The sequence below is a fragment of the Sparus aurata genome, chromosome 13 (genome assembly GCF_900880675.1).
Source record: "Sparus aurata chromosome 13, fSpaAur1.1, whole genome shotgun sequence".
Taxonomy (NCBI): domain Eukaryota; kingdom Metazoa; phylum Chordata; class Actinopteri; order Spariformes; family Sparidae; genus Sparus; species Sparus aurata.
The window spans coordinates 6,036,817-6,048,957 of NC_044199.1; the positions used below are offsets into that span (position 1 = coordinate 6,036,817).

The following is a 12,141-nucleotide window of genomic DNA, read 5'->3' on the forward strand; positions in this document are numbered from 1 at the left end:
TCTTTATTTCCCTCTTCCTCTGTGTGTGTGTGTGTGTGTGTATATACAATATGTGTGTGTATGTGTGTGTGTGTGAGAGAGAGAGAGAGTAAGTGAGAGTTGGAACCTGGCCAGTACAGTAGAAGAGATATTGTAAATCCCTCCACAGCTGTAAAAGAAGCTTCTCGATGTGTGTGTGTGTGTTTTTTTTCCTACCCAACAATACTGCAATTTGGTTTGACACTTGAATGCAACACTCTTTGGCTTTCTTTTTTTTTTTTGCACTTATTTGAGCAAAAAAAAATGACAGAAAACACACACACCAAGCTGCTGATATCTTCCAAACCAGGACACGAAATGACTTAAAGGGGGGAATCGCTTAAACCGCACCACGGTTCTCTCTCCGTTTCGTGTGCTCCCAGGTATCTTTTTCTGCGTGGATTTCGGGGGAGTGAAATGGTGACAGAAGGGCTGCGAGTGTTGGCTGAGCTCAAATGTCAAGTGACAGGGAGAACCAGGGGGGAGGTGGGGCTACGGCTCCGGGTTCATGGAGGGAGGGTCTACTCTTTGTGGCTCACAATGCAAAACCACCACTCTCTTCTCCTCTTTGCTCACTTCGACCCCATCGGCCGGCCAATAAAAAAGCAGGCGGCAGAGCTCTGCACGGCGAGGAGGCAAGAGACGGAGGGAGAGCCGATCATGAGGAGGCAGACGGGAGAGTGAAATGGTGGAAGCGGACTGCTGACAGATTTTTTTTTTTTCTCTCCCTCTCTCTACTTTACCTCTGAAGTGCCTTAGCAACAGCCCCCCGATCAGCCCAAACTCTATTGGTCAACGCTCAGCCCCCATGTGAGTATTTGGACCAATCAGAAGCCTTTGGTGCAGAACTAAGTGGGGACAGCTTCAGAGCTGGAGAATATATATCTGCTAAATTGAGCCCCCTGGTGGCTCGGTGGAGGCTCAGGAAACTGCCTTCCTGGAGTTTTAGAAGCGAAGGGGAACGTCTTGCTCCGTCTCGGTGAGGGGCGTAAAAAGGCGTCACGCTCGGGATGAAATGACAGAGTAACTGTTTTTACAATGTCATCAGAAGAAACTGCAACACTTTACACTCAGGAGCACACATTAACATCAGGGCTGGGAGGTTACTTTCAAAATGGACACCGACAAAGTTACTAATTACCTGTTAAAAATGTAGTTTAAATGCCATTACGTGTATTTTGCGGCTTCCCGAGCCTGTTAACCATTTACTAGAGTCTGAACAACAAACATATGAGTAGCAAATGAATGCCTTGGCAGTATCCCACAGCTGCCGGGCCATTAGTAAAGAGCTGTTCCTCCATTACCTCCAAATTGATTGATTTCAAGGAAGGAAGTTGTTGCACAATACCAAATTGCTTTTCTAATAAGGAGCTCGTACCACATGAACAGTCCTCCTCCCTTTTCACACACTTCTTAAATGTGTTCTATTCCTGTGTAACACAACACAAAACTACAAATTATAATAGTGTATAATAGTGTAAAAGTAACACTAAGTTATTGTTTCCCCTCCATCTTAAAGCGATGTCTTGTTCATGACTAATTCACCAGTAGTTTGCAGGGATACGGACTCAAGTCTCTGTTTTGACGACTTGCAACTTGACTCAACAGAAATCACATGAGACTCGACTCAGACTTGGAAGTTTAACACTTGTGACTTGACTCTACTTGACCTGAGACATTGCAACTCTAATGACTCGTCATTTTACGTTGTCGGGTTAGTTTTTTTGTAGTCTGGCTGTCAGTATTTCACTCTTTAATAATGATGATGACATCTTTTATGTGTCGAGAGAAAACTGATAAACCTTTATTAACATTTTCTTTGTTTGACGTTTGATTTCATAGTTAGACGGGTACGCACACCTTGTCTTTCATGTTCATTAAGACCGCATCCTGCAGGTAAGACCAGCCCTACCCAAAGTTTCTTAGGTAGGGTAAAAGCGACTTGTCTTGGGACTTAACTTTACGTCAACGAAGGACTCCACTTGACTCCACACCAGCGGTAAGTTGACTTGACTTGGGATTTACTCAACTCTACAGCCCAACAACTCTCTGGCAATGTAAATAACTTCTCTCACTTAGTATTACAATACTTAACAATTAACAACATCTGTGTTTTGTAAAATAAAAATTGAGCCCAACAATGCAGGCCTTTAAAACTAAGGGCTTTAAAAATAAATACAAACTTGTAATGTATGTTTCTATGCTCATGGAGCGAGAAATGTGAACAAGTAACAAACAAGCCTACGCTGCCACCCAGTGGTCAATGTACGTTATTGCATGATTCTGGATTTTAAGGAGGATGGAGGACATAAAGAACATTAATTTGTTTTCTATCAAGTACAATAGAACTTCATCTTCATTCAAATAGTCATTCATATACTATACATGTTTGGCTTGATCCAGTACTAGAATCAAACACTGATTTCTTTAATGTTTTATTAAATCTCTCAACAAACTCAATTATCTAATGGGCTGATTCCAGGTCAGCCAGACATGTCTCTCAGCTGACGTGTCTTTAAATTTAATATCTGATCACATTACACAGCCGGTACGAGAAACACCCGGCTATAAAGATTGATTATAATTATCTGGAGAATCTGAGATTTACATCTTTAATTCACCCCCCGAGAAACAAACAAGTAAATTAAAATCTGTAGCATGGATGGTCATGACCAGAAGTCACATTTCCTGTAAAAAGAACTGACACGATTAAAACTCAGCGGCAGTAAAAACGCTCTCCCTCTGCTGCCGAAGATGAGGCAGCTAGGGCAGCTGAGCCGGGCCAGCACTTGGTCTGAATTTATAATTTTAATTGGTAAAAATGCTGACAGCTGAGAAATGTCTGTTCACATAACCGCATCATCGGGCCTCAGCTACATAAGTTATGATTGTCATAACTCAAGATTAGATCAGAGAGGCAAGCCGGTCCCTCGATGAATAACAACACTCAGTCACTCAAATTGACTTATTAGGGCGGTGAAGGATTGTGGCTCCGGCTAATCTGACAAACACTTTTTTTCCATTTGCATGCGAGAGACTTAAGAAGGAAGAGGGGGGGAGTGTGGGACAGCGGCACATTTTTATTTCCTTTTATTCCAGACACTTAAATCAGTGGCTTGAGTCAGAGCACTCCCACAGCCCTGCAGAATGAGCAGCAGAGGCCTTTCATTGACCCCCATCAGTCACTCTCCAATTGTCTTCATTCCAATTGGATTTAACTCACTATAATACTTAATTAAGTGGATTTTGATATGATACTTTCGTAATTATGATTGCCTTGTTCATGCATGACTTTTAGTCAACCTAAGAGTTTCTCTGCTCACTTCCTCTTACTGGTTTTCATGCACCCTGGCACGTTACAGTCAGTAGCTTTGCACCTTTCCATGCATCTTAAAAGCAATCACCTAAATAAAGAAATCACCATTTTGTGCGATGTGGCGCCCCCAACAGGTTTGGTGTGCAATGCCACTGTCGTAAATACAAATCCCAGGTCTGTGACAGTTTGCCAGATGTAATATAGGCGCTGACTACAAACTAAACTCTAATGCGGCATCGTAGGCAGCTGGACTTGTTCCGTCTCACCTCTCATCCAAGAGGCTCCGTCAGTTCTAACTAACTGGAGGGGAGTTTAAACTCTGTGCGGGAGTGTCCTTACAGAGTCGTTAAGAACACCTGTGGGTCGTTGACTCAACCGGCCTTCATGTGGGTTGCTAAGGCCAGGTGAGCCCAGGTGTGAATGATTGTTAAGCTGTCTGGGGAGGGAAGTCAGTAGAGCATTTTAGGTGGGTGTACAAATTAAACTCAAGACGTCATGAGAATGTTGTGAGTTGAAAACTTGTATCGGGAAGTGAACATGTGTGCAACGCTGTGATCCGACAGAGATAATGGTGATGGGATGATTCTAAGGAGTTGCTGCGATGAAGAAATGGATAAGTAAGAGGTGACCGTACATACACGAGTATATTGGAAGTGAGGAAATGTCTGACGTTTGGAAAGTTCAGACTTAAAATATCATGGAAATGTCCAGAAGAAAAGTAATTCCTGGAGCTGTCAGAACAAGTCACAACCAATGACTATCGGTAAGTAACGTCATACTTGGAGGTGAATCATTGACGTCGTTCTATAATATCCTGTGTTTGTCTATACTTCTCTACTCTATATCACACTTCCCGGCGAAGATGTTCTCCAACAAAGGTCATCAGCAAGAGGATTGGCTACTTCTACAAACTTCTTGCAGTTCTTATTTATGCCTGTCCTGTCGCCGGGTCGGATTCTGAATTATCCGGATTGAGCGAGTCATAAAATGAAAAACTATTCTTTATGGTGGTGTGCTGAGGATGTTCTGATGGGTCTGACAGCCTGAGGGAAATAAGCTGCTCTGTAGTCTGATACAGTGCAGCATCTTCCTCGCGGTTTAATGAAATCAGAGACACTGACATGACATGTGGTTGAATAGTTGATCAGTCAATGAAACCACCAGCCCACCTCGCACGCTCTCGTCAAATATAACGTGCAAAATTAAGAAAACATCCAAGTGTCTGGACTGGAGCGAGAGCCACAGTCATCAAATACTGGTTCTAGTGGTTCTGGTTCTCTCTCTCTAAGACCGTGTCCAGGCTGTTATGAAGGAGTACAGAATGAAATAACTTTGGAAACAGGAAGGGAGTTTCAGATTAACTGCTCCTTGCAGTGAGCTGCCAGAAGAGGTCAAGCACCCATTTTGGCAAAGCATTAAACCATTTGCCTTAAAAAAAAACATATTCATGGCAAATTAACTTTCTTGAATTTCCATTGAGTCCTGGGTTATTTTGCTTCTTCATATTCCTCATTATCCTTACAGCTGGGTCGTACATAATTGTGGCTCTTGACTGGCTTCAGTTGAATCTCAGATATTATAAAATGTCCACAACCTGAAATGTGTATTATTTCTGATCTGACAGCAACTGTCTGCTCTGTCTTTGGTTATGTGAAGGCAAACACGAGCAGGCATTTACGAGGCAATTCTCAACCGTGTTTTAAGCGCACGTGCACTCTTGTCGCTAGGTTGTAGTTAAACCTTCGTGTGTTATCTCGCACCATTCACACTGCATAGTACCTCTGAGCCACGCCGGTCATCTTTAGGCCTTTTGTTCATCACCGTGACAGATTAGACAGTTTTGCATTTTACCATAAGGTTGATAACGTGCCTCTGAATGCCCCAATACAATGTCCTGTGTCTCATCGCCATCGCCACACTCAGGCTTCTGTTGGAGTAAATTTAACTTCTAGCTAAACTCCGCTAAAGCAGGGGTATGCTTACGTCACTGCAGAAAAAAACGATCTTGCAAGGTCAAAATACGAAGGGTAAGTTATTTTGGCAGGTTAGTTTAGGGTTTTATATTCTTACTTGACGTACAGCATCGCTAACCTGGAGGAGTCAATGATCCAGCATCTTCACAATTTGACTCCAACAAACCATAACCTCGTCAAGAAGTGTGTCACTGAACCTAACCACAACAGATCCTTGAGTTCACTCCAAAATGAGCAATACAAGCTTTGAGACATTAAGACTTAGATAAGACTCATGAGAGAAGCGGCTTTAATTCGATATGATCTCATAATTGTAGGTTAAAGTGATGCAATGACCTGCGCATCCACTCCCACATGTGTTAAGAGGCCTGTCTTTGAGTCACACTACTCGCTTTGCATATCTGCTCTGTGACATTTGAATCATAACTGCAAACACATTCACTCGCTGTCAATGCAGAGGCCACAGCAGGAGACACAGAGCAGACTTTTGTTGACCGTGACCAAAAAATGACCATGTTTGCGCCTTTAGTTTTTGCTCTTTTGATCGTATATTTTCTGCCTCTACTGTCAGCGTCGGTCGTCCTAGATTTTAACCACATAGAGAGATGCAAGGACTCCCTGTACATGGGCACGCCTCCGCGGGGGATCATCGAGACCGGCCTGAAGAAGATCTGCCAACGCTACGCTGACAAACCTCGTTTTGTGACCCTGTACGACTCGCGCAAGAGGATTCCGGTTTACTCAGCTTATACCTTCAAGAAAACAGAGGGAGACAGACGGGTGGACTACCCCTGGATGTACGAGCCACAGGTCAGAGAATTTTTAGAGTAGGGTTGCAGCAGTGGACAGTAAAAGTAAAGATACTGTGTTAAAATAATACTTAAGTGAGAGTAACTTACCACTTGAATGATAGCAACATGATGCATGAGATTGTTAAACTCATATTATCATTTGTAATAGTATTAAATTCAAAACAAATGCCAAATAGAAGTATTTCAACTTGAGGTCTCAGACTGTCTGACCCTTCTGCATACATACATGCAAACTGTCTGATCCAATATTTTGCTGATAAAATGTATTTATTAAAAAATGTGCTACTTTGGCTCTGCATGTAATCTGCAAAGTAACCAGTAAGTCAAAGTAATTGAATAAAAAAAGTAAAATATGTGCCTCTAAAGTAAGTATAAAGTATCACAAAATGAAAATACTCAAACAGAAGTAGTGTAAAGCCTTTTGTGGCTCCAGAGGCAGCTGCATGTGATCTGATAAACTGCCTCTACCTCACGCTAAGTTGCATTGTGGGTAATGTAGGCACCAGGATTTGAAAAGGAAGAAGAATGTGTGGAATAAAACTATCCATAATAAATAATTACAATGGATCCCACAGTGCAATAGACGGGAGGCTTTTCAAAACCCTGCACCTACATTACCAACAATGCAAATTGATGCCATTGAGTGACATCACTGGAGGCAGGTGATCAGAATTGTATGCAGCCTTCTCTGGAGTCACATGTCTTTTTACGACTTTTTTCATGTATGCTTTAGAACAAACCAAGACCTGTAATAACACTTTAAATCGTGTAACATTTGTAGAGTTACCCTTTAAGTAAATCTACCTCATAACACTCACCGCTACACGTCACTGGTTTCAAAGAATTCGGGTGTATGGAAATCTACAGTTATCGTACCATACGTACATTTGCTTATCTACGGTATTGAATTCTACTGTACAGGTGTCATTTAAAACAGGCTATATATTCATATATTTACATTTTGTGAAACTATCATTGAATTGTTTTACTGTTTTTATCCATTTTACCCAAGTGTCACTGTGACGGAAAAATAACTATAAGATCATGAATTTCGTAATGTGAATCCACGTATTGTGCTGTGCAAATCTCATACTGTTGAAATCCACCTCCAGAGTCAGGAGGAAACTGTATTGTCTAGAATCCTATGAGAAAACAAACAGTAGTTAATGCTCTGTATGTCTCCAGTTGGCAGAGATCGATGGAAATGGCAACATGCTGCCCTTTCCCACGGGCTACCTGCACATGAAGTTTGAGGACAGCCAGGCGGTCCTGGATGACTACTCTGATGTGGTCCTATATGAGCGAGGTCACCTGAACCCAGACCAGCACCAGTCCACCCCACACGACCGCGCCGCCACCTACACTCTGACCAATGTGGTCCCGCAGATCCGGGAGTTCAACATCGGGCCCTGGCGAGAGTACGAGGAGCGGATCCGGGTCCGCCTCAACAACTTCTGTCGCGGCGTGGCCTTCATCGTCACCGGGGTCACCACCAGAGGTAACATGATCCGCAGGAACAACCAGGACCGCGTGGCCATCCCCGAGGACCTGTGGTCCGCCTACTGCTGCACCGACTACGACCGCAACGCCCCGCACGATGTCCGCATCCGCTTCCCATCGCACGCGGCCATGGCCAAGAACGCCAAAGAGGGCAACAGCGTGCACGAGATGCCGGTGCAGGAGCTGGAGATCCTCCTGAAGAACAGCATGGATGTGGACCAGAACCTCCAGATCTTCTACGACAACTGCATCTCTCCCTCACCTCTTCCTATGTACCTCCAGCACACTATCTGAGAGCTCTCTCTCTCTGGGTTTCTACTTTCAAGTTCACTTGGATAATGTCAGATAGTTTTTGCCTTTTTCCCCCGTCAGGGGTGAAGAATAAGATAATGTCATAATCCTCTAAAATGTGAAAGTAAAATTTCTGTTAAATCTCTTAAAACGTCTTTGTTCAATGAGATCTTTCCTTTTCTCTCCTGACAAACATGACACACATTTTACAGGAGAGCTACTCTGTTCGGAGGTCATGAAACTCGATTAATAAAAATAATTAATTTCCTGCTCTGTGTTGTCATTGTGTTACTTCACATTTATGCACCGAGCATTTGAAGATGTCGGTTTCTGCCCTTTTCTAGAGGGTTTAATATCAGTTACTGGATAACAATGACATGGCATGATCCATTCGACTCCAAATGAATGTAATCTAATCTGAATATTTTTGGATTACTTGAAAATATTTGCGCCAAGTACAAAAAATGGACACAACGACAAAAATATTTAGCCTCACAAGTATTATTTTTTCTCTTTGGCATCTGGTCAAATTCTATTCAAAACAAACACTGGGCAGCATATCACTGGAGTAAACCGCTAACTGCTAACAAGTGTAACAGACTGTCTTGTCTATTTGAAGAAGTGTGTCCCCTGAGAGTTTCCATAGGGCTTCCACAGAGAGTCCCTGCTGTTGTTCACGTGTGTGAGAGAAAAATAAAACAGAAGCTGTAGCTGGACACTACGTCTCTACGTCTCAAAGACGCTCGGTCACACTAAAGCTACCATTAGCTAGGTTAGCCGGGCATCTAGCGGTTTGGGCTGAAAGCCTGAAGCACCAGGGAGTGTTGGTGTTCAGACAGGAGGTTAAGACAAGGAGGTAAGCATGCGAAATTCAGTAGATATCTCTGCAGCCCAACATATGGATGACATGAGTTCAAACCTGTTACTTCTTCACATTCTGCAGATAATTTAAGTACATTTGGCACCAGTTCATGTTAACGGATGCCATTTCTAAATCGATCTATTGTTAGCCAATGTTGCTCTCTGCTCTTGGCGCAGAGTGAAGCCATTTGGGAACGTACGTAAATTTACATCCTTTAGACTGTTGCAAATAGTCCGACCCGAGTACTTAACAAAGAAATCCACAGCCCAGCAGCATTAAACAATTCAAACAAATCAACCACAGCCTTGTATGGACAACCAAAAGAGACTTCTTAATTGTAATCTACTGAAGCTACACTTTAAAGGGCTTCAGATTACTTCTTTTTTTGTAACCCTGCAAAAGTAAAACAACCAGTCCTCTTCCTTTTTATAGATCACCTGCAGTCATTCCCTTTAGGGTTCCTGTGAAGCCTGGATGTAAAGCTGTGATAAGCTCAAAAACAGCCTCCTTTCATCGTACTCTTGAGCAAATGTGAGTTTGAATGTTTGGTGCAGTTATACAAATTGGATTTGACTTTTATGGCTGTCTGACAGGTTTTTACCGTCTTTAATCATTTAGTTAATCTTCTAGTAATAAAAGGCTTCTGAATGTAATAAAACATCTAAGACAGAATTATATTTGGGTATGCGATGAAAAATAAAAATAAAAATGTTCAAGTCTTACCTCTGTGAATACAACATCACAACAGCATGCTTCACTTTTCATTATTCATGCGACGCTGACGTCTTTAAAGTTTTCAGACTGACTGCTTTCATTTGCAATTCTAAACAGGGAGATGCTCTCCGAGCTGTCAGAGCCCTGTCTTTCTTTCTACATGTTGCAGTTGCACACTGCCATCTAGTGAGAGAGGAGACGTATGTTCTGTCCTCACTGCTCACATGGAAACCAGCAGCGTGCCGTTACCTGCAGAGGTAATCGAGTTGAGCGCAAAAGACAAACGGTGTGACATTACCCTACACATCAGTCATCTAAACACTCGTGCAATCTATTTAATATGAATGTGGTGAAGTTCTAACGCAGATGATTTGTATTAATACAGTGCACATTAACCAAAAGAGTTATTAGACCCAACAGGGTTTAAATAACTTGTTTCTTATTGCAGCAATAACTCAAGCCAGTTATTCTAATTCAAAAGTGCAAATCTGGTGTTTGAGAACTATTGAAAAGTTTTTGAGAAATGGACGTATAGTTGCCTCATTTAAAAAAAAAAGAAAAATGTTGTACACTAGTGCAAGGTCACATTCGGCTTCTCCCTCCCTCCTTTCATACATTAATCCTATAAAACTACTCGCAACACAGCTGCAGGCGGAGGTCGTTTATTGAAATTATTTATCTCTGCTGTTTTGCTTGTGGTCTACCTGATATTTATTATGCCAAATATGTAATCGGGGAAACAAACAAAAAACAACCAAACAATTAATCAGAGTGCAAAATGTTGACTTTGCAGAGGTAAAGAGGGGCAGCAAGGTGGTCTAAAAATAGCGCGTTCACCGCTACAGAAATAAATGCATCTGTGACCAAAATGGTTTTCAATTATTTCCACCTCGGGCCTTCGAACGAGTGGAAAGCCGTGCATTAACACAAATGCTTTATCCGACAGGACCAGTGCATCAGTCTGTTCCAGTGTACTCGCTGTGATATTGATTTATTGTGTCCGACAGCTGAACAAACAGAGATGAGAGGACGGCTCCCTTCACATAACTGTTGCTGCCGAGTTATTCCAGGCTGTGACATTTTCCAATCCTTTAGATAAACTTGAAGACCTCGCGAGGGAAAGTCAGAATTTGGATTGTGTTGGCGAAGAAAAAGGAAATCCTTCAAAAAAGCTGAGCTTTAGGAGTCAAACATCGTATGGGAATGCTAGCTACAAGCTAAAGCACCCTAACCACCAATCCTGGGACAATAACCACCACAGATAGTGACCCTGACGATAGCAATAAAGGATAGCTGTCAATCTTACTCTGTGCTCATTCTCTCTGAGCAGCCACGTTATTATTTTCTTCCTTTTAAAGTTGGAACAAACATCACATATTTCAAACTCCAATAACCATTATTAACCATCAACTAACCAGCTCTGTGGAGCTTTTTAGCCTCTTTAATTTAAAAACTTTTAAAAAAACTATATTATGCAGGATTTTCCGGAAGGAACGATATAGGTATAATCTCTCTGAATCATCATCACACAACCTCCCCATCCTGGGAAAAATATGACTTTGAATAATATTAATAACGTGCAATAAAAAGCACTTTGCAGTCAGCAGTGGCACACGAAGCGAATGGCCTACAGCATCAATGGACTCAGGATGGGTTCAAGGGGCCAATCCCCCTTCAGTGCCCCCATGTTCAAAAAACATGGGTGCTTTATTGAAATGATCAATCTTTATTTGTGCCTTATTTATTTATTTCTTAGCCCCGCCCCTCAAACATCCTGAGTCTGCCACTAGCCTACAGTGTGTGTGGGAAGTCTCTTGTTGGTGGCTGACCTCCGGTAAGCAGAAAACAAAGTAGCAATGAGCAATGAAAACACATTTATAAATGTCAACAGCCTCACTCTCTCTGCCCTGAATTACAGCTCACTCTTTATGTTAGCTTGTTGCTAGCTGATTTTTTTGCTAGCAAGCCACAGGGTTTCCCCACAGTAGCAGATTAAGCAATATGCATACGTGTTTTTCATTAGTGTGTGGATGAGTGGTCGTTATCAGAGTTGAAGCACTACTTTTGGCGTCCACCCCCTCGGGAATTGCTCCCAGGAAACCAGCACATTTTTTATAGTATGCCTTTACATTTTATAGGCCTATCTGACAAATGTATTATATGTATTGTATATATTCATATTCAGCTCGTTTCGGGCGGGTTAGATAAAGGTTGCTCTTAGTTGTTTTCTACCTACTTATTGTGGGGTCTTATCCACTTTATTCCTAGCCTTAATTCACTTAACCAGAATCTGCTTTTTCCATGGAAGAGGAATCTAATCCTCTTTCTTTGAGCTACTGGTACGGAGCATCATTCGTTCATGAAGACCTCGGCTAGCAACTCAATCAAGTCAATAATACTACAGTAACAGTATTATGTTTAAGCCTGGAACCGAACCAACCAAGATCAATTATGACCATAAAACATTTGATTCAGAGCAGAAAAAAGAGAAGAAAGGAAAATGGAACATAAAGGCAAAGGTAAAAGACTGTGTACAAAATGACATATAAGACTGAACGCCTACTCATCTCATAAACAATAGTGAATGATTCCTTTCCAACTTTCCAGCAACTTTTGACTCACAAACACAGGTATGGGGTCTGAATTGTAGTCATG

The 12,141-nt window shown here is 42.0% G+C and overlaps 1 protein-coding gene across 3 annotated transcripts; it reads left to right on the top strand.

The window, feature by feature from the left end:
- Window positions 1–587: 587 nt before the first annotated feature.
- Window positions 588–8,178, top strand: LOC115593652 (endonuclease domain-containing 1 protein-like). Of its 3 annotated transcripts, none has more exons than XM_030437239.1 (3): window positions 588–828; window positions 5,879–6,117; window positions 7,305–8,178. In XM_030437239.1, exons 2-3 carry the CDS (start codon window positions 5,932–5,934, stop codon window positions 7,911–7,913), a joined length of 795 nt encoding a protein of 264 aa, XP_030293099.1. In that variant the 5' UTR covers window positions 588–828; window positions 5,879–5,931; the 3' UTR covers window positions 7,914–8,178. The 3 variants fall into 3 exon arrangements, with proteins under 3 accessions (XP_030293099.1, XP_030293098.1, XP_030293097.1); XM_030437238.1 differs by lacking the exon at window positions 588–828 and adding an exon at window positions 3,740–4,097; XM_030437237.1 differs by lacking the exon at window positions 588–828 and having other exon boundaries at window positions 4,978–6,117.
- The last annotated feature ends 3,963 nt before the right edge of the window (window positions 8,179–12,141 follow it).